This window comes from Chiloscyllium plagiosum, chromosome 2, assembly GCF_004010195.1.
Source record: "Chiloscyllium plagiosum isolate BGI_BamShark_2017 chromosome 2, ASM401019v2, whole genome shotgun sequence".
In the NCBI taxonomy this organism is placed as follows: domain Eukaryota; kingdom Metazoa; phylum Chordata; class Chondrichthyes; order Orectolobiformes; family Hemiscylliidae; genus Chiloscyllium; species Chiloscyllium plagiosum.
The window spans coordinates 143,955,010-143,978,770 of NC_057711.1; the positions used below are offsets into that span (position 1 = coordinate 143,955,010).

Below are 23,761 nucleotides of genomic sequence, written 5' to 3' on the forward strand. Positions count from 1 at the left end.
CAGTTCTCCTCCATAAATGCATGTGAGGAACTCACATAAAGCTTGTCATTATGATTGAGAATATCTGTTCATTTGCTTTTGCCACTTCTCTCCCTTCTTATAACCAATCAGGTTAAATTTCTTTCTAAATTTGCCACATCCTAAAATTTAGATGTGGCAAATTCTCATCATTTTCTAATTTCTGTCCTATATTCTTTAATCCTGTTTGAATTCATCTTTGTCCTTGAAACTCACTTCCTGCTTCTTACAACCCTATTCGATTTGGTCATGACAGTGGTAAAGTATCTCTCTTCTTCCTTCTTTACCTGTCTCGGTATTTGACTGAGATGATTACACTTTCCTCCACCAATGTTTCTTCAATGCTGTCCAGCTGGCTCTCACATCAGGGTACTGCTCTCGGCCCAACCATCTTTAGTTGCTTCTTCAATTACCATCCCCCACCATAAGGTTAGAAGTGGGATGTTCTCTAATGATTACACAATGTTCAGCACTATGTCTGACTCCTCAGATATGAAGCAACCCATGTTCAAATACAATGAGACCTGGACAATATCCAGGCTTGGGCTGACAAGTAACAAGTAACTTTCATGCTTGACAATAACCACAACTAATGCAAGACAATCTAATCATTCAATGATGTTAACATCACGGAATCCCACTCTATCAACATCCAGGAGGTTACCGTTGACCAGAAACTCAACTTGACTCACCATATAAATACAGTGGCTACAAGAGCAGATCAGAGGCTTTATGTTTTACTCGTTCATGGATATAGGTGTCACTGGCCAGGCCAGTATTTATTACTTATTCCGAAAAGCCCATAGGCCAGTTAAGTGTCAACCACATTGCTAGGGATTTGGAGGCACATGTAGATCAGACCAGATAAGGATGTTTCTTCCATTCCTCGTACGGCATTTGTGAACCAGATGGGTTTTTCTGACAATCGTGGTCACCGTTAGATTCCTGATTCCAGACAGTGAACTTTGTTTTACTGCAGGTTTTACTGTATTATCACAATCTCAGTGATGTCAGTTGAGGATGCAAGTCAGCTTTATTTAAGGCAAAGTTGCATTATTATTTCAATGATTTACTTGTAAATAAGATATAAAAATTGATGTGTAAACCTCCTGCATTACAATTTTATTACTTAGTGTGTGTTTTCACACTGATTATTACATTGACCTCTTGATCAACCATACTATTTGAGCAACTAGTACTCTCCTGGTCCCATAGGTGCTAGATAATAAAACATTTGCTATACTTACTGAATTCAAATTTCACCATCTTTCATAGCAGGGCTTGAACCCAGGTACCCAGAACATTACCAGGCTCTCTGGATTAATGGTCTAGTGATAACACCAGTAGACCATTACCTCACCTACAAAACAGAATATTACAAAGAGTAACTTATCTCCTGGCTTCCCAAAGCCTGTCCACCACCTACAAGGCACAAGACAGGCGTGTGATGGAATACTCCCCAATTGCCTGGATGAGTACAGTTCCAAAAACACTCAAAAGGCTTGACATCGTGCAGGACAAGGTAGCCCACTATTGACGTTCAGGAGCAACTGTGTGAACTTACTGGAGAAATTCACCAAAGATCTTCAGGCAATACCTTCCAAACACACGACCATTTCCACGACCACGGCCCACAAAAAGAGAAGTATCATTCCCTCTGCATTACTCCAAAACATCAGCCGAGGCTGGGAGCTCAAACCTTGAGCTGCTACCCACTTACACATTCAAGGTATTTCTCATTGAAGATTATGTCAGAAAAAAAACAGCTAAATTCAAGTGACAGTGTGATCAGAGAACTAGTTATTGTTAAGCCCACGTGTGCAAGCTAGCTTCCTTTGACTCAAGTTTGAATTGAAAACAGAAACATTTTAGACAGCAATTCTAACCAGAAATCTCGGATCCAAGATGGCGGAGGACAGGACTGCTCAGCCAGAGCTCATCCACTCCAATCACTTTTCCTTCTTCTTTGAAGTTTTTTCTCTATTTAGCTTCTGGAGGGGGCTTGGTCATGGAGGCAGCGACAGTGCTGAAAGCAGATGGGGACCGAGAACAAGGACTTTGGTAGTCGGTCATGAGGCACTTGGTGTGCCCTGGTAGACCTCTGGAGGTTGGCGGCGTTATGGAAATGGCTGGGGCCCTGGTGCAGCAGCAGGGCAGAACACTGCCAGCCTGTGACAAGGCGACTGGTGAGCCTGGGCGGCAGGATGGCAGCGTGGATGTGCAGGGAATGAGAGAGCGAGCCCAGCATGTGAGAGAGAGGATGGTGGTTAGCAAAAAGAGAGCAGTGTGGGGGGGGGAGATATTTTGCCCACCAGAGGGGGGTAGAGATTGAGCCCAGTGCAGTGGAGGGGGGAAGGGATCGATCTCTCGAGGGGAATGTCCACAATGAAGCAACCGTAGGCCCATGGCTAAAGAAGCACTGTAAGGCTGAACTGTTTAACTTTCTTTTATTTTTCTAGTTTACCTAAGATTTTAACTTAAGATACCTGTGAATGGTGACATTGAAAACCTTTCACTGTTCTCCTGTATCCCTGTACTTGAGTACCTGTGACAACCCTAATGCTAATTCTGTATCATTTAAAACCTGTTGAAAAGTACACAGTTGTGCAACAGAAACACATTTTTTATATTTTAAGTTCTAGACATTTGATACAGAATTCGAGAGCTAGTCAAGTTACCAGATCAAAAGAATCTTTTGATTTTGTGATTTAATCAGTGCTTCAGCAAATTTAGATCTACAGTTCTTCGGAAGGAAGGTTCAATTAAGAACAAGATTTAGTTAATATAAGATTCATGTAGATTTTGCTACACCTGTATCATCATTATACTTTCAGTGTATGGAATAATCTCTAATGATAGTAGATCACCTACACATTATACATCTCCCCAAACTTTCATTATCTTGATATTAATGGAACAGTTAACTGAAGTAATATTGCCTGTTATACATTATCACTCAAAGCTAAAATTTAATCTTCTTTATGTTCTGATATAAAACAGATGTGCTTGGTCTATATGGAAAATAAATCAATAAATGTTTATTATCAGTTACAATGTACACTATCACAGAGAAATGCAGGGCCAGTAACACAAGAAAAATAATTACTTTACATCACAGTTTGGCCGTATGAAACTGTATGAAATCAATTAATTACAAATAGAATCCACATACAAACTGGGTAATACCTCCCTGAACCGTTTGTACAGGTGCAGTGCTCAATCATCAAACATTCATTAATGGGTGACTGCCGATCAGGGATTCCCCTTGACAATTCTGTGGTCTATATCGCTGATCTGTTTCAGGCATTGCTGACTTTAGACAATTCGGATTTTCAATTTTCAGAAGCAAAACAGAATTGGCTCTGTCACGTGGTGGTGTGACCAACATTCACTTGCCAAGAAAGTACCACCTGTTCACTGGAGAAAGAGAGAGAGAGATCAATATAAGATCACTTCTGTCACCCAAAGTACTGAGGGGTGGATTTAGCATTAATTTCAGATGTCTTTCAAGGACTGCAGAAGCGTCATTGTTTCTTGAGGGATGAAATGATATCCGAAAAGCTGAAATATTGCATATTTTATTATTCTGCACATAATGCACATAATCAAATGAAGGCATTTATTTCCTCCACTGTACAAAATGGAAAGTTGATGAGAGACCATTCTACAAATTGTTTTGCTGCCATTCTATAAATCTTGCAGTCAATATTGCAACATCTGACCTGTGCAACTGACATTACTCACTCTAAAATCTCAATTCCATAAAATGTTGCTTGGTGGACAGACGGCTTTCGCTGTCTTAGTTCAAAGGTTTCCAAACTGGAAGAGGTAGGGAGTGTAATGAGGTTATTGGTAGGCCCAAGGAGCATAAGACTTGACTAAGAATGAGGCAAAGGCTATCCACTCTGATTCAAGCAGTAACTGTCTCGTGCATTTCCTCTATCAACACCATGCAGTACTGGAACCACTAGCTGTAGTTGAGAGAAGATTATAAAGCAAACACTTTACTGTAAACAAAAGCATGAACAAACATGCAACATCAGAATATACTTCCACCCATTTCCTCATTCACAAAGTGTAAATCTGAAGGAAAAATAAAAATCCATGATATTCAGTCCATCCAGCTGAAACGATGTATTCCATTTTCACCGTTAAAAATTAAACCTCACTTTGCTGATACTGATGAATATCGACCTCATATGGAAATAAGCAAAACAGATCAGAAGGTCCTGATTACATATATGGGCCAAAGGTTATTTTGCTATTCAATTTTCAAAAGACCACCAAAGAGTCACAGAATGATACAGCACAGAGGTAGCTGCAAGATCTATTGTGTCTGTGCCAATTCTTTGAAACAGCTTTCCAATTAGTTCCATCTCCTTGCTCTTTCTCCATCGCCCTGTGAATTCTTCTCCTTCACTTATTTATCCAATTTTCTTTCAAAAGTTAATATTGAATCTGCTTCCACCACAATTTCATTCCAGATCAAAACAACCCTATGCATAATAAACTGTTTACTTGTGTCGCTCTTGATCTTTTGCCAATTACCATAAATATGTTTCTTCTGGTCACTGATCATTTCGTTTCTGGAAACCACTCATGATTTTGAACATCTGCATTGAATCCTTCCTTAACCTTCTCTGCTCAACTGAGAACAACTCTTGTCTCTGCAACCTCTTGAAAGCCTTGACATCTTCAGAATGTGTGCTGCCCTGAATTAGTTACAATACCGCAGTTGATCAGCATTTCTCTCAAGATTTAGCATAACTTTCTTGGTCTTGTACTCTATAAAGTCAAGGTTCCCACAACCTTTTTAACACATTACATTTGTATTAAATTTCTTCTGCCAAGTGCTCTAAAAGTTCACAAGTTGTCTCCATGCCCTCCGGAAGCCTTCTTTATCTTTTCTTGCATTTCTGTGTTTTGAGTCATTTGCAAATTTTACAATGATGCCATACATACTCAAATCCCAGCTATTAATATACATCAAAAACTATAGTGGTCCCAACACTGATCCTTGAAACTCTTAAAAAGAAAAGCTCTCGTTGCCAAAGCCTGAGAATATCAAAACTCTTACCTATCCAACAAACTGTATCCATAATGGAAACCCAGCAAAGGAAGTGCCCAGGTTGCCTGTTTCCAGGTCAGTGGCCATATCTCCACCCACCTTCGGAATTAGTCATTGGCTTTGTGCCACCACCAGTATTGCCAATACCCTGCTTGAACTTGGATGTTGCTGCCTTTTCCACTTGCCTGAGGACCAGCAGACACACGGTCAAGCAAATAAGCACATTATTAGAAGAAATGAAGGGAACAGCGAGAAAGATATATATGTGGGGGGGAGGGGGAGGGGGAAACGAAAGAAATTGAGGGGGAGAGAAAGATGGGAATAAAGGCTGCTCTCTCATTAGAGAGAGATGACTGGAGGTGGTGTCACGACATAGAGTCATAGAGATGTACAGCATGGAAACAGACCCTTCGGTCCAACTCGTCAATGCCGAGCAGATATCCCAACTCAATCTAGTCCCATTTGCCACCACTTGACCCATATCCCTCTAAACCCTTCCTATTCATCTACCCATCCAGATGTCTTTTAAATGCTGTATCTGTGCCAGCCTCCACCACTTCCTCTGGCAGCTCATTCCATACACACACCACCCTCTGCGTGAAAAAGTTGCCCTTAGGTCCCTTTTAAATTTTTCCCCTCTTACCCTAAACCTATGCCCTCTAATGCTGGACTCCCCGACCCCAAAGGAAAGACCTTATCTGTTTATCCTATCCATGCCCCTCATGATTTTATAAACCTCTATAAGGTCACTCTGACGCACAAGGGAAAACAGCTCCAGCCTATTCAGCCTCTCCCTATAACTCAAACCTTCCAACCCTAGCAACATCATTGTAAGTCTTTCCTGAACCCTTTCAAGTTTCACACCATCCTTCCTACAACAGGGAGACAATAGAATTGCACGCAATATTCCAAAAATGGTCAATGTCCTGTACAGCCACAACATGACCTCCCAACTCCTACACTCGATGCTTTGAACAATGCAGGAAAGCATACCATACGCCGCCTCCACTATCCTATCTACCTGTGTCTCTACTTTCAAAGAGCTATGAACCTGCACTCTAAGCAACACTCCCCAGGATCTTAACATTAAGTGTATAAGTCCTGCCCTGATTGGGTTTCCAAATTACAGGACTTGCTGAGTGCGAGGGAGAGTTATTTTTACTTGGGGCAAAGGGTTAGCTGTAGTCGATTTAGAGAGGAACAGTCTAGAGAATGCAGAACAGACCCCAGCAGCCAGAAATTCATGGTAGTCAGAGTCCTTGAGTGTTCCTGGGCTTTAGTCCTTGAAAGTAGCAGAATCCTTGAACACAGAAATATCAGCACTAGGGAGCAATCAGTTAGCAGCTCATTGGTTGAATTGAATGGAAATAAAAATTAGGAAAGACGTAAAACTGGCTGCCAAATCACTATTGTCTGTTTTACACGTGACTGCCCCAAGTCATGGTGATGTCAAAAAGAATCAACCTTCCATTTCAAAATATTAGGGAGAACAGCATCCATTTGTTCACAAGGTAACCTCATTGAAAATACTGCACTAACGTCATACCTTCGTCTGGGATACTGTTTGGCTTGACACATCCTGGTGCCTGTAAAACAAAGCATAATTAACTTTCCCTTGTGTACGACTCACCCAGTAAAGCTGTAACTTTGCAACTGAATATTACTGGTTTTGTATTGGCTATTATTGTCTGATTAGTGGAAAAAAAATACATTGTTTGAGTCGCTGGGAAGAAGGGCTAACTAGAAGTGTAAGGTGGATGAGGTCTGTAAGAATGAATAACAAATCAAATCAAAATGATCCCACTTCAATGAATTCTAGTGCCCTCTACACGAGTGAAGTCAGAAGAACTAGAGTAGCGTGCAGTCTAGGAGGAGTAAAACACATTTACTGGATAAGCTGGTAAGTGAAGATCACTTTTCTGGTTTTGTATCTTGTAATCAGTGAGGATTCAGAAACTCATTCGGCAGAATTTAATCCAGACAATGGAGGTCTTGTCAGCTAGCTGCACAGCCAGCAAGAGTCCTGCATCACACCTTCTGGGATGGATGCATGGTTGAGAGGTGCCAGTGTGGCCTGGGTTCCCGGAGACTTTACCAGATTACGAGATTACGTACTAGACTATGTACAGCGTAGGAAACAGGCCATTTGGCCCAACAAGTCCACACCGGTCTTCCGAATAGTGACCCATCCAGACCCACTTCTCTCTGACTAATGCAGCTAACACTATGGTCAATTTAGCATGGCAATTCACCTAACCTGCACATCTTTGGATTGTGAGAGGAAACTGGAGCACCCAGAAGAAACCCATGCAGACACGGGGAAAATGTGCAAACTCCACACACACTGTCACCCAAGGTGGGAATCAAACCCAGGTCCCTGGTGCTGCGAGGCAGCAGGGCTAACCACTGAGTCACTTGAGGTGGGAATCTTACTTCCTGGAGATGTTGGCCAAACAGTACTATCAGGTGAGTGCTGACAGATACCAATGGCACATCCATCAAAGTGAGTAAGGATGATCGACAGGTGAGTGAGAATGAGGGTGGGCTCATTGGAAGAAAGAAATGGGAGGCCTGCTTCCCAGTCTCTGATCCTTCAATCAGACAGTGAGTACCTGACAACAAGGCTTTTCTGCATTCTGAGAACTCACCCACTGCTGTTAGCAGCAACAACAGCAGGAAATCCTCATGTAGACATTAACTGTCCACAACATTTACCAGAATGGGAAGGCACCTATAAACCATCCGGATCTGACTTTATCAGTCCAGCTAAATGTGCCCCATGGTTGGGTAGTAAAATCCACACCCATCATGGGGCTGGCTTGCTTCCAGGTAATGTGAAGGCTTTCGTGATCAAGATCTATTTTCAAGTCAAGCAGAGCTAAAGAAAGCAGATGGGCTCTCTGTTAAACTCCCACTGCAAGGTCAGCAGGAATTTGCCAGAGCAGATGTACAGTTGCCAAGGCAAGACGCAAAGTTTCCTGTATGGCCGTGTAGGGCTACGGCTTCTCTTCGGCCTACAACACAATTAATCTCAGGGACACGTGGCAAGAGACCTTCTAAGTTGATACTGCCCACTCCAGAGGAGAGGTCATGGGTGGTCCGGTCAAATTCTTCCTCCTACATACTGAATGTAGGTGGAGTCAGCTGTAATGTTTTCTTGCTGATGCAATCCCAGTATAATCATCAGGATGTGTTTTAGCCTTAATTAACTATGAAGGCCTCAGCATAAACTCTAATTTGTGTGACCAGGAATGAGATATTATAGATTAGAAATATGAAATCTCTCATCCTTACATCATATTTGGTTTCTTTCCATTGCCAAGGCAATACATCAGCATGATTCACTTTGGGAATGATTTTAACTGGACCACCCACATTAATAACATGATTAAAGAAACAGAGCAATGACTCTATGGACAAATACTTCATTTCTTAACTGATCAAAGCCTCCTCACCATTTATAAGTCATCAGTCAGCAGTGTAATGTAACACTCACTACCTCCTGCATGTTGCTGTGGAAACAACATAATGCTATTCCAGCATAGGAATCAATATACATCCTCTCCAACACTACTGACTGCAACATACATATTCTACAGAATATTCTGCAGTAATTCACTGGGCTTATGGTGATGATGATTCCAAGCCCCAGAAGTGTTTCCTCCAGGAAGACTATAAGTACTTACTACCATAAGTCTTCAGCTTATTTCTGCTAAGTATAGTTGATCTAATAAATAGTGGAGTGACAGGGTACTTCTACCCATGGGATGTGCAACGTGTACCCTCTGATTTTGTACAACTACATGTGCAGAAAGCTGCATCAATTAAAGCAGCTTGAGTTTTGGATAGTGGACTGTCAACAGCAGCAGTAATTACAGTGGTTCAGTTGTGAGGCTGAATGGGACATGGATAGCACATTGCTGAATGAGCAGGCAGAGAGACATCAGGTAACTGCCAATCAATCAAGGTGGGCCCGACATGATTGCCGGAGACTCCAAGTACATCTTGTTTGAAAGTTCAGAATACAGATGACAGGGATAGTTCATTTGGGGAGAGCACCACAGATGGCTTATCCGTACATGGTGGGTAGGAGGCGCTTTGAGAAAGCAATAGATTTGATTTGGTTTATTATTGCCACATGAACTGAGATGCAGTGAAAAATAATGTGTGCTATCCAGGCAAATCATACCTTACATAAGTATATTAAGGTAACAGATTAGAATGCAGAATATAGTGTTACAGCTACAGAGAAAGTGTAGAGAAAGATCAACTCTTAATATATGAGAGGTCCATTTAAAGGTCTGATAACAGTGGGGAAAAAAGCTGTTCTGGAATCTGTTGGTACGTGTAATCAACCCTTTTTTTACCTTGCGCCTGATGGAAGAGGGTGGAAGAGAGTATACCCAAGGTGGGAGGGGCCTTTGATTATGTTGGCTGTCTTCCTGAGGCAGCGAGAACTATAGATGAATCAAAGATGGAAGACTAATTTTTATGATGGAATAGGCTGCATTCACAATTCTCTTGCAGTCTTGGGTGCAGCAGTTGCCATGCCATGCATATGGATAGGATGCTCTCTGTGATGAATCTATAAAAATTGGTAAGAGTCATTGTGGACGCGCTAGATTTCCTTAGCCTCCTGAGGAAGCAGAGATGTTACTGTGTTTTCTTGACCACAGCATTGATGTGTATGGACCAGGACGGATTGGTGGTGATATTTACTCCTAGAAACTTGAAAGTATCAACCACCTCTACCTCAGCACCATTGGTACAGACAGGGCCATATCCTCCATTCTACTTCCTGAAGTCAATGACCAGCTCCTTCATTTTGCAGACATTGAGGGAGAAATTGTTACCTTTACGGCATGCCACTAAGCTCAATCTCTTTCCTGAACTCTGTCTTGTCATTGTTTAAGATTTGAATCACTACTGTGGTGTCATCAGCAAACTTGCAAATGGGGTTAGAGCTGAATGTAGCCACACAGTCATAAGTGCATAAGGAGTATAGTAAGGGGCTGAATACGCAGCTTTGTGGGGCACTGATGTTGAGAGGATTATTGTGGAGGAGGTATTGTCACCTATCCTTACTGATCGTGATCTGTGCGTAAGGAATTCGAAGATCCAGTTGCAGAGGGAGAAGTAAAGTCCTAGGTCTTGGTGTTTTAAAATGGGTTTGGTTGGAATTATGGTGTTGAAGGTGGAGTCTGATTTAGGTGTCCTTGCTATCCAGATGTTCCTGGGATGAGTGTAGGGCCATGGAATTGTAGCAGAATTGTAGGTGAATTGTAGCAGATCAAGGCAGTCTGGGAGGCTGGAGTTGATGCATTTCATTATTAACCTCTTGAAACACTTCAAAATGATGGATGTCAGAGCAACTGGGGTGGTAGTCATTAAGGCACTGGGATGATCGTGGTCTTCTTGAAGCAGACGGGAACCTCACATTTTAGTAGGAAGAGGTTAACGTTGTCTGCAAATACTCCTGCCAGGATCTGACTGCACGGCTGGGGACTCCATCCAGGCCTGTTGCTTTCTGTGGGTTCACTCTCAAGAAGGCCGAGCTGACGTCTGCAATGGTGACTGCGAGTGAAGGTGCACCTGAGGCTGTCAGGGCAGGTGACATCATTTCACTGACATTCTGTTCCAAACGAGCATAGAATGCATTGACCTCATCAGGGAGGGATGCATTGCAGCGATTCGACTCGACTTTGCTTTGTAGCCTGTTACATCGTGAAAGCCTTGCCACAGTCAACATGTGTTCATATGATTAGTTTGGGGCTTCAGCTTAGTCTGGTGTTGTCTCTTGGCATCCCTGACGGCTTTGCGCAGGTACCACCCAGATTTCCTGTACAGGTCAGGATCATCAGGTTTAAATGTCTCAGACCGTGACCTCAGTAAAGATGGACCATCTTATAGTTCAGAGGAACAGGCAGCCAGTTCAGTGACCTTGAAAGTGAATTCAGTGTTGTATGGTACCTTGCTGTGCCAGGGTCAATGATGTTACTTTGACATATTATCAGGGCTTCCTGATGATGAAGGACAAATCATCAGAGATTGGGGTCTATATCGACAACAGCAGAAAATGAGAGGAGATCTTAAAATCAGATCGTAAGGAGATAGGAAGTAGACTAGTAAGAAGGATCTTGAAAATAACTAATCTCTGGATTACTTTGGATGCCAAGCTCTTTCAATTCTTCAAAAGAATGATTGAGCAGCTACCCCTGTGGCTGGAGGGATGGTGTAGGAGGGGTTCTCTAAATTCCGGTGATGTTCTGATTGGTTCTAGGATTAATACAGTCTGAACAGCTTGCAGCTAAAACACTCCTCAGTGGATCATTGCTAGTACTGTTAGGAAAAGTTTAAAACGACTTGATGGAGGATGGTAAGCGAGATATGGTGCTAAGGTGTCTTGCACAAGAATAACAAGTAGCAAGGTATCAAGCAAGACCAAACCAAGAAGTAATGTAACAAGGTATAAATTAATTTTACAGTGCATGGATGCAAATGCACATGACATGGTAAATATCATTGACCCTGGCACAGCAAGGTACCATACAACACTGAATTCACTTTCAAGGTCACTGAACTGGCTGCCTGTTCCTCTGAACTATAAGATGGTCCATCTCTACTGAGGTCACGGTCTGAGACATTTAAACCTGATGATCCTGACCTGTACAGGAAATCTGGGTGGATGGATGCAAATGCACATGACATGGTAAATAAGATTGGTGAGATGTACAATAGGCCATTTGAGAATATGCTGTGATGATATCAGAGACCTGCGAGAGAAATACTTGTGACTGGTAACACAGAGTCATAGAGATGTACAGTACAGAAACAGACCCTTCGGTTCAATTCATCCATGCCAAACAGATATCCTAATCTAATCTACTCCCATTTACCAGCACCCAGCCCATATCCCTCTAAAACCTTCTTATTCATATACTCATCCAGATGCCTTTTAAATATTGTAATTGTACCAGCCTCCACCACATCCTCTGGCAGCTCATTCCACACATGCACCACCATCTGCACGAAAAGTTGCCCCTTAGATCCCTTTTATATCTTTCCCCTCTCACCCCAAACCTATGCTGTCTAGTTCTGGACTCCCCCATCTCAGGGAAAAGACTTTGTCTATTTACCCTATCCATGCCCCTCATGATTTTATAAACCTCTATAAGGTCACCCCTCGCCTCCAACGATCGAGGGAAAACAGACCCAGCCTATTCAGCCTCTACCTATAGATCAAATCCTCCAACCCTGGCAACATCCTTGTAATCTTTTCTGAGCCCTTTCAAGTTTCACAGCATCCTTCCAATAGGAAGGAGAGCAAAATTGCATACAATATTCCAAAAGTGGCCGAACTTTTGTCCTGCACAGCTGCAACATGACCTCTCAACTACTATACTCAATGCTCTGACCAAAAAAGGAAAGCATACCAAACGCCTTCTTCGCTATCCTATCTACCTGTGACTCCACTTTCAAGGAACTATGAACCTGCACTCCAAGGTCTCTTTGTTCAGCAACACTCCCCAGGACCTTACCATTAAGTGAATAAATCCTGCTAAGATTTGCTTTCCCAAAATGCAGCATCTCGCATTTATTGAAATTAAACTCCATCTGCCATTCCTCAGCCCATTGGCCCATCAGATCAAGATCCCATTGTAGTCTGAGATAACCTTCTTCGCTATCCACTACAGTTCCAATATTGATGTCATCTGCAAACTAAACATGACTAAATCATAATAAATAATTGTTATAGTGTTGTGCTCCACAAGAGAGCTGTAAACAAAATGTGACACATAGGAAATATTAGGATAGGTGACTAAAAGCTCAGTCAAAGAAGTAAGCTTTAGAAGAGGGGTTTTAAATGAATGGGGAGAGGTGGTGAGGCAACATGTTTCAGGAGGGTTTTCTAGGCAATGGAAGGCTACCAATGGAGAAACGATTAAAATTAGGGATGTGCATGAAGCCTGAACTGAAGGAAGACAAGAATTCTCAGAAATTTGTAAGACTTGAGAAAGTTACAAAGAATGGCGACACAATGGAGAGATTCAGAAAAGGAGATGTGAATTTCAAAATAGAGTGTTTTAGAAATACTGCGAAGAATAGTTGCTTGAAAGGAGTCACAGATAGACAGGGTGGTTTGGCAGATTTGGCTCCATCAGTAAACGCATTGAGTACAGAGGTTGAGATGTCTTCATGGCCTTCAAAGCAAGAAGAATTTAAGAAAAATACAGAGAACAGCATCAACCTCGATACTGGCCTTTCTTGACTTCACAAAGGCCACCAACTTTGGGAGGAATTATGGAGCATTAAATTTGGTTGCCCTCAGATCTTCATCACTGACCTCGGCCTGCTGCACATATTCTGTGATCCTTACCGATGGATCCACCGCAGACCATGTGCAAATTGGGGACAAACAAGGATACATCATCAATTTTGATGGACCAAACTGACTTTGCCCCATCCTTGATGTTGCTAATGTCTCATTTCTTGGCACAGTTCAATTTGGCTAAATTCATCTGCCAAAGTTGATTGGTTTAGTTCTCCATGCATCCTATCTCTTATTCATGAAAAACACGTCCACAGGGTGGAATGTCACTGACACTGTCTTTCGAAATAAAACATGCAATTTATCTATTATCATGCATCACTGTACTAGGGTATTCTGAATCTGGTTCATACTTACTGAAAGTACAATTGTTTCTGCTTCTTTGTGACTACAATAGAAAGGGCTATTGTGGATTGTCACATTTTTGCTGAGGTTAAAAACAAAGACAATTACAACATTTACATAAATGTTCAAACAATAATATTTACAAATTTGTAATAACTATTTAAAAATTAGTAGAAATGATCAATTTTCCAAGAAACCATAGAGTTCTTAAGACAGTGACAAATTGTATCTTCCTATTGGTTTGTAATTTAAACAATTTGTAATGTTTTGGATCATATTCTGAGCAAGTAATGAATGTTTTCAATCATCTTTAAGAAAATTAAACCAGAAAATAAAAGTAAGTGAAATAAGTGAAACAGGAGCCACAAAACTGTGATAATTCCTGCACAGCTTTTCGCTCCAGCATCGAGTGGCCAATATTATAACCATAGGCAAAAGTGAGGACTGCAGATACTGGAAACCAGAGTTTAGATCAGAGTGGTGCTGGAAAAGCACAGCAGGTCAGGCAGCATCTGAGGAGCAGGAAAATCTGATGAAGGGCTTTTGCCCGAAACGTCGATTTTCCTGCTCCTTGGATGCTGCCTGACCTGCTGTGCTTTTCCAGCACCACTCTGATCTAAAAAATATTATAACCATGTCAACCCCATGTCCAAGGACAGTTGAGAGACACAAAAGCCACAAGAGGCTGGTTCTGGATTGAGCTGGGAACTAAGGTGTAACATTGAATTGAACAGAATTTTCAGTGCAGAAATAGACTGTCAAAATTCTAATTGAAATTTGCAAGTTTCTTTTGTAAATTTTTGTTATTGCTCCATACTCCCACCTCTAATTTTGGTTCAGCCCAACAAGTCCACACCGACCCTCTGAAGAGTAACCCACCCAGACCTATTCCCTTGACTAATGCACCTAACACTATGGGCAATTTAGCATGGCCATTTCACCTGATCTGCACATCATTGGATTGTGGGAAGAAACCCATGCAGACACAGGGAGAATGTGCAAACTCCACATAGACAGTCGCCCGAGGTGGGAATCGAACCTGGGTCCCTGGCACTGTGAGGCAGTAGTGCTAACCACTGAGCCACCATGCCGCCCTTTACCCTTCCTGCCTCTCAAGGAAGGATATATCTGGCTGGGGACACTTGGCTCCCGAAGTTATTACACCTTGGCCCAACATGGACAAAAAAGTGGAGGTGAAGGTGACACAGCTTGACAGACCATAATAGGAACGTGAGTAAGCAATTCAGCCCTTCAAGCCTGCTAATAAGATCATGGCTGCTACAATATTTTTTGTGTTCACTTTCCTGTTCTTCCCCATAACTCTTGAGTCCCTTAATGATCAAGAATCTATTTATCTCAGCATTATATATACACAAGGACTTTGGTCCTACAGCTCTCTGTGGCAATGGGTTTCAAAGACTCTCAACCTTCGTGAGAAGAAATTCCTCTCCATCTCAGTCTGAAATTGGTGCCCCTTAATTCTTCCTAGACTCTCCCATGAGGGAAACAATCTATCATCATTTATCCGGTCAAATCGCTTAACAATCCTATATGTTTCAAAGGGATTACCTCTCATTCTTCTAAACTCCAGTCAGTAGAGTCCAAACCTGTTTAGCCTTTGATCAGAAGACAATCTCTCCACACTACATGTCACATTTGACTGAGTATGGTATCTAAAAGCATACTGGAGTCAATGGGAATCAAGAGGAAATCTCTCTCTGCTGGTTGGAGTCATATCTAGCACAAAGGCAGATAGCAGTAGTTATTTGAAGACAATCATCTTAATCCCAGGACATCACTGCAGGAGAACCTCAGGGTAATGTTCAAGGCCCAACCACCTTCAGCTGCTTGGTTAATGACAATCCTCCATCATGAGGTCAGATTTGGGGATGTTTGCTGATGAAGATGCAATGTTCAGTATCATTCATGACAGCTCAGATATTGAAGCAATTTGTGATCATAGACAGTAAGATCTGGACAACATCCAGGATGAGGCTGATAAGTGGCAAATAACATTCACAACAAAAGTGACCATCAATGACACCCTGCAAAGAGAATCTAACCATTGTTCCTGTTACATTGCCATTGCTGATTCTACCATTATCAACATCCTGGGGGTTACTGCTGAACTGAAATAGCCATACAAATAGTGTGGCAAATTATTGAGCTCCTGACGCCACAAAGCCTATCCACAAGAAGGCACAAGTCAGGAGTGGGATAGAGTATTTTCTACTTGCCTGAATGGTGCAGCTCCAACAATAATGAACCATCTAAAACAAAGCAGATCACTTGACAGACACCTCAATATACATCAGCAGCAGCATCTACAATCTTATCAACACAATGCAGTAACTCACCAAAACTCTTCAGACAGTACCTTTCAAACCTGTAACCTCTACCATCTAAAGGGACATGGGCAATATATGCATTGAATCACCATCACCTGCAAGTTCCCTCCAAGGAAACCCTGTTTTGATTTGCAACTATATTGCCATTCTTTCATTGACAGTGCAAAGACCTTGGAACATTTTTTTAACAGCACGATAAGTGTTCTTACACCCAAAAAAGACTGCAGTGGTTCACAATGGCAGCTCATCATAATAGGGATGGGCAAAGAATGTTTGCCTAGCCAGAAATGGCCACATTCATGAATTAATAGAACATCCCAGCCTGGCTTGAGCACACCATGGCTGGTACATCAGACCCTATCATATCCTTCTTGTCCATTCTCCCTCCTTATCTATTCTTCCCTTAAACTGGGTTTATGCTACTTATGTCAATTACTTCATGACAGCAAGATCTATATTCTGATCACAGTAAAATGTAGCAAGTCAGTTTTTCCCTACAAATATGGCAATAAAGACAGATCCCAGCATCTATAAGTTAATTAAGTTTGATTTAATCTCTGGAAAAGAGGGATTTTATGTATGAACTAAATGGAATACACTGTATACCATTACACATAATTGTGTAAATTTTAAAAGTTTACAAGTTCAGAACTCTACTACTGTTATAATTAAACATAATTAAAACTCACCAACTAATGCTACCTCCTTCAGTCTTCTTGCAGATTAACGATTGCCAGTATTGATGAGTAGACTTAATTACTCCAAGAGCAAAATTCTACAAATGAAAGTACAAGGATTATATTTATCCACTATATCGTCAAAATCATCAATAAAATTGCTTTAAAATGGTAAGAAAACACTAACACAAATTAGGAGCAGGAGTCAGCCAGTCAGCTTCAGCGTTCGGTTAGTTCATGGCTGATCTGATTACTCGACATTTCTGCATACCCCCATCATCGTTCATATCCTTGTTTATCAAGAATCTATCTACACTTTCTTTAAAAAAAATCGAAGGACTCTGCATCCACCACCTTTTCGGGAAAAGCATTCCAAAGACTCACGGCCATCTGGGAGAAGGAAATCCTCCTCATCGCTGCCTTTAATGAGTGACCCTTTACTTTGCAAAAGTGGCCCTCTGGTTCTAGCTTCTTCCACAGGACAGTACGTCCTTTTGACGCCTGACCTGTCAAGGCCCCACAGGATCTTGCATGCTTCAATCAAGTCACCTCTTAATCTTCTAAATGCCAACCGATTCAAGGCCAGCCTTTCCAAATTCTCATTAGACAATTGTCCATTCCAGCTTTTACCCTTGCAAACCTTCCCAGAACCGTTTCCACACAACCATATTCTTCCTTTAATAAGGAGACCAAAACTGCAGTTTTGTTGGACCCATGGAATGTCACACCTTTAGAATAGCAGGGAAACTTCAAACAGAGACAGTGGCATAACAGAAAGCCACATCGAGTGGGCTGTCTAGCTCTCTCTCCACAACCCACCCATTCTCCTCACCCATGGTAGATCACTACCTTTTGCAGAAATTTTGTGCGTTCATGCTTCTAGAAATATACAAAGAAAGAATTAAAATCCCAACTGTAAGTCTGATTTGTGTGGAAAAGCGTGCCAATGAACAGATTCATGGGTACCAGCTGGGGGTTTCAGTGCTAGAGTGCTATGATGGTCATGATTTGGAGATGCCGGTGTTGGACTGGGGCGTACAAAGTTAAAAATCACACAATACCAGGTTATAGTCCAACAGGTTTATGTGGAAGCGCTAGCTTTCACAGCGCTGCTCCTTCATCAGGTGATTGTGGAGAATAAGATTGTAAGACACAGAATTTATAGCAAAAGTTTTCAGTGTGATGTAACTGAAATGATATGTTGAAAAATACCTGGATTGTTTGTGAAGTCTCTCATCTGTTAGAATGACCATGTTGGTTTCAGTTCTTTCATATGTAAATCGCAAAACATTTTTTAAAAAAGTTACATTCTCAAGTGCACTTTAACAATTGGTGTCATGGCGGCCCGGATCAGGTATTGAAGGTGTGAGCTGCCCTGTGTGAGGCTGTCTGTGCCACAATAGTCAGACTGATTCTCATCGAAAAAACGGACTTACAGAATCTTACATGGATTCATGCAGTTTTTGAGCAAAGTAAAATGCAATTCTGCAAGTACAAATTAACCCCACAAACTTATATGTGTATGTGTGCATGTGGGTGTGTTGTGTGAAGGGAGGGTATGAGTGTCTGTGAGAGGGTGTGTGTATGTGTGCGAGTGAGAGTGTAAAGGAGTATAAGTCTGTGAGAGGGTATGTGTGGGAGTGTATGTGAGAGTGTATGAGAGACAGTCTGAGTGTGTGTGTGCACGCATGTGTGCGTGTATATATATATATATATATACACTGCAGTATATATATACTGCAGTGGGGTCACCTGTAATGTGACATGAACCCAAGGTCCCGGTTGAGGCCATTCCCAAGGGGCTCAGACCTGGCTATCAGCCTCTGCTCGGCTCTGCTCTGTAAATCCATCATTAACAAGAAATAGGACAAGTTGTTTTAAACTAACTGTAAAAGCTAAGACTCTCGAACATAACTCTTCGGCTATCATCAATGTACTATTTACTCTTCACAAATGACTCAGGCAGACTGATCTGTACAACTTCAAAAGCTTATCTTTTCTGGCTTTACTTCTCATTCCTAATTTGTGTGTATGTGTGTGTTGTGTTATTTTTTTCTCTTGTGCTTAGTTACTCATGAAAGTCTACTTAAAACGCCTCCTTTAAAAACATGAATTTTTTGGTGTGGGAGAAAAAATTAAGGATTTCAGGATACTGAGTGAGGCCAGGGAGGAGATTTCTGCGACCTTGACAGACATCTTTGCGTCCTCCTTAGCCACAGGCAAAATACCAGAAGAGACTGGAGAACAGCCAATATAGTTCCTTTGTTTAAGGAGGGCAACGGGCTAATCCCAAAAACTATAGGCTGGTAAACGTTACATCAGCGGTAAGGAAATTATTAGAGAAGATTCTTTGGGACAGGATTTACTTGCATTTGGAAAAGAATGGACTTATTAGGGATAGTCAGCATGGCTTTGTGCGGATGGAGTTGGGGGCAGCCAAGGTTTGAGGGACAGGGTGGGAGCAGATGGTGCAGGCAGGGGATGGAGGTGGGGTTTGGGGTGGGGGCTCGAGGGCAGTGTGCTGCTGCTTAGTCTCCTGAATGGGGAGCAGACTTCACAGAAAACTCTGAGCCCCAGAGGAAATCAATTAACCGAATAATCAATTATCCATACAAAATAGCGCCACCCATCTCATTCGGATAATCGAGGTTCCTCTGTAAATGACCTAGATGAAAACGTAGGCAGTCTGATTAGTAAGTTTGCAAGATGACACAAAAATTGGTGGTTAGTGAGAAAGATTGTCAAAGAGTACAGCAGGATAAAGTTCAATTGGAAAGTTGGGCAGAGGAATGGCAGATAGAGTTTAATCTGGACAAGTGTGAAGTGATACATTTTGGGAGGTCAAATGTAAATGTAAGGTACACAGTAAATGGCAGGAGCATTAATATCTAGGGAGATCTTGAGATGTAAGTCCATAGCTCCCTGAAAGTGGCAAGACAGTGGATAAGGTGACAAAGAAGGTGTCAGCACAGGTGCCTTTATTAGTCGAGGCATGGAGTATAAAAGTTGGCAAGTCATACTGCAGCTGTATAAAGCTTTAGGTAGGCCACATTTGGAGTATTGTGTGCAGGTCTGGCTGTGAAACTATAAGAAGGATGTGGAGGGTTTGGAAAGGGTGCGAAAGAGGTTTACCAGGATGTTGCCTCAATTGAAGGAGAAGTTGGACAAATTTAGACTGTTTTGCGAGAGACTCAGAGGCTGATGTAAATACATAAAATCGAGAGGCATGGATAGGGTGGGTAGGCATAGTCGTTTTCCCAGGGTGGAAATGTTAAACAGTATGAGGCATATGTTTCACTATGACTCTATGAGAGGGAGAGAAAATTTTAAGATGTGTGAGCCAAGTGCTACCAGAGGTGATGTTAGAGACAAAAAAAACTGCAGATGTTGGAATCCAAAGTAGACAAGCAAGAGGCTGGAAGAAAACAGCAAGTCAGGCAGCATCAGGAGGTGGAGAAGTCAACATTTTGGGTATTACCCTTTTTCAGGATTCAATATTAAGCACAGAGCTGGCGAGGGGAACCATTTGATACTTGGTGCAAAGGAATCATTCTGTGTTAAGTTCTGAGGAACCTCTGTTGACTGATGTATAAAAGCTGGATTAGGCAGGAAACAACAGTAAAGTTAATCTTGCTACATTCAGTGAGAATGCGAAACAATGTACAACGAAAAACAAAATAATTTTAAATCGATTAAGTGAAGTAAGGACTTATTGCTACAGCTGGTAGTCTGCACTTCCTTTGCAACTTGTAGAAAAATTCTAGATCTCTGGAGAGAAAAGATTTACTATTTAGATACTAGGGGGAGAAATATTATTGATAGGTAAATGTAAACTTGCACAAACACTGTTAAAGACTGCTGGAAAAGCTCAGCAGGTATGGCAACATCTGTGAAGAGAAATCAGAGTTAACGTTTTGGGTCCAGTGACCCTTCCTCAGAACTCTTTCTGATTTACAACATCCACAGTTCTTTCGGTTTTTACTTCTCAAGACTTTCTGGTTTTCTTTACACCGACAGGTGTTATTTCAAAATGTGCTTTAGAGTTAAAACTTAATGGTTACTTGGGGAGTTTAACATAATTTTCAGGCAGGGTGTCTGAACCTAACACCTTGAAAGACAATGAAAGAATAATAGATATTCCTGACAATTTCAATTCGATGGGGAAAATTACCAAGTTAGGCTGTGGATTCCACTCCAGACAGGGTGGAGGGGAAAATTACGTGTCAGTTTGGAGTTGGATTTTAAATAAAAACAAAATGATATATTTTGAGGAAAAAAATTAAATCAAAATTTGCATGAAAAATTCAACCATAAAATATAATGATCAATTCATAAAGCAGAAAGAAATCATAAATTAACTCAGTTCTGTTTATTCTACTTCAAGTTTCCCTGTTGTGTATCAGCTGTGCCTCAGCGTATAACACTCCTACTTTGGAGGCAGAAGGTTGTGTTTTGAGTTCCACCCGATGACATGAGGATAAAAATCTGAACTGAAGCTTCAGTGTAATACTGAGGAAGTGCTGTCTTTCAGATGTGACATTAAATTGAGACCCCACCTGGGTCTCTCAGCAGATTCCAGAGAATCCATTGTGACTTGTCCATGTCCCACTAACAGGCTAAGTAGACATTGGGCAGCATCAACAGTAGCACACAGAGCAAACCTCCCTGAAAGTTAGTAAAAGCTTACATGCATTTTGTTGAAGTGGAGTACATTGCTTTTCTGGGAGCTTGCTGTGTATAAATTGACTGCTGTCATTAGTATATTATGGCAGGTACTACAATTCCAAAGTAGCTCATTAGCTGTAAAGGACTAGGACATCTTGCTGTTGTTAAAGGTGCTACATAAACACAAGGCTTTCTTCTTTTTAGGGAATTGGAGCGATGTTAATGTCTCTGCAGTAGAACGAATGTCTTACACAGGAGCATAACAGAAGTAGAGATAAGCACTGTTAACACGGAGATCAAACAATAGGTTCATAAATCTTCCCATTGTATCCATCTTAACACCACCAGCTTCCCAGTCAACACCTTGCCTCTTCAAAGATTCACATGAATTGCAGAAAATGCAAATGTTTTTTGATGCAGTATAAGGTAAAGCAGAATAGCATACCCGGTCTTTAAATTCTCCGTTGAAACCCAACTGGTTTTCTGGCTTCCCATCAGGAACCTTGTACAATTTAAACCAAGTTAACGTGGCTTCCAAGTAACCTGGTTTGTATTTTCGGACGTCGTCAATGTCTGTGGGTTGTAAGTCAAAAACATCATTCACAATAAAAGCAACATTTCCATATGCATCATAATAACAAGAACAATAGCTACTGAGAAAGTGGCTTGCATCCATCAAGTTTTTTCATTAAGAAAGGCCCATTCTGGATAATATTAAAATAGTGGTCATTTATAAAGCAACACAAGTGTTTACATGTCAAAGATACTGAGGCCAAATGGTTTCTTAGAGGAAAGTGCCAATCAAATTTACTTAACAGCTAGAGCTGATCATAAAATCAACAGCAGCTTGATTCAGATTCTCCAAGGTTGAATACTCTCGAGAAAAAGAATTACAAGTCAATCTCTACAAGTTGGTGCTTGACCAGACCAGAGATAAAAAAGTGTGAATCGTATGATCTCCACTTTCAACAGAATGAAAGTGTGAAGGCATTGTCCTTAGTTTAAAGATAGCTTGTCTTTAATAAGGATAGCTTTAATAAACCTCTAAAAAATTTACTATCCAGAATTGTTATTTGATAGTTGGTTACGATTTGTTGAAACAAAAGTAGAGATCACACCTACAAATGGAAATAAGAACAAAATTAATCACCCAATACTGACTAGCTTCCACATACTGTGATTTCCAGATTCCTAGTAACAAGGTAAGCGTGCTTGTGGCTCAATGGTAGGTTCCCTACCTCTGACCTAGAAACCCTGGGTTCAGCTCCCACCTGCACCAGAAATTCAGAAGAGGTTTATTAAAACATATCTCCACTGGAAGTACAAAGGGGCCAAACACCATGTGACATATGTCTATTACAATGGGCCTGCTTTTTAGGGGAAGATGGAGCATCCAATGTTTGTGCTCTAATTTATAGGTTGTTCTGCTATAATGTGTGTTTCATTAACACAAATTTTCTGTAACACGATTGAGAAATTGCGGACAAACGTTTGAAGCGTGGGTTGACTGTAATGCCTACACTTGGAGTCATAGAGATGCACAGCATGGAAACAAGACCCTTCAGTCCAACTCGTCCATGCCGACCAGATATCCTAAATTAATCTAGTCCCATTTGCCGACACTTGGCCCATATCCCTCTAAACCTTTTCTATTCATATATCCATCCAGATGCCTTTTAAATGCTGTAATTGTACCAGCCTCCATCACTTCCCCTAGTAGCTCATTTCCAAGCACCACCCTCTGCGTGAAAAAGTTGCCCCTTAGGCTCCTTTTATATCTTTCTCCTCTCACCCTAAACCTATGCCCTCTAGTTCTGGACTCCCCGACCCCAGGGAAAAGACTTTGCCTATTTATCCAATCCATGCCTGTTTTAAAAAATTCTCAAGGTCAGGTTCGTAGGAGAGTAGTCTGACACAGAACAAACGACCAAGAGGCGAGTCTGCTAGAATATGGGCATTTTATTCCCCGCAGCGTCGCCACAACAAGGTTTCATACAACGGGTCTGGCTTATACTCACTCTACATGTTACAAAAACTGGGAGCCGTCAGTTCTCGTAGAGCGGTTGCCAACAACACACGCTCGGCGGTTAAACGTAACCCCAGAGCAGACTCACCGAACTGGAGACTTTTCCAGCTGATATACTCTTTTCCAGATATAAACATTCATGTGAACAGCAGAGCAAGGCTAAAAAACACATTCCATTCTGGTTACATACAGATAAGAAGATTCACACGGGGAGGTGTGTAATAAGATTCACACGGGACTAAGCAACACCTCCATTCCGGTTAAATTCACACATGTATTGGGACA

The 23,761-nt window shown here is 41.5% G+C and overlaps 1 protein-coding gene across 2 annotated transcripts in view; it reads right to left on the reverse strand.

The window, feature by feature from the left end:
- Nucleotides 1–3,036: 3,036 nt before the first annotated feature.
- Nucleotides 3,037–23,761, reverse strand: part of LOC122564921 (inorganic pyrophosphatase-like) — a 63,567-nt gene continuing 42,842 nt past the window's right edge. For both annotated transcript variants that reach the window (XM_043720405.1, XM_043720415.1), the window contains 5 exons: nucleotides 21,896–22,023; nucleotides 16,798–16,883; nucleotides 13,773–13,842; nucleotides 6,633–6,672; nucleotides 3,037–3,435 (listed from right to left, as the gene is read on the reverse strand). In XM_043720405.1, coding sequence (XP_043576340.1) covers nucleotides 3,407–3,435; nucleotides 6,633–6,672; nucleotides 13,773–13,842; nucleotides 16,798–16,883; nucleotides 21,896–22,023 — 353 coding nt within the window. In that variant the 3' untranslated portion in view covers nucleotides 3,037–3,406. The remainder of the gene's footprint in view (nucleotides 3,436–6,632; nucleotides 6,673–13,772; nucleotides 13,843–16,797; nucleotides 16,884–21,895; nucleotides 22,024–23,761) is intronic.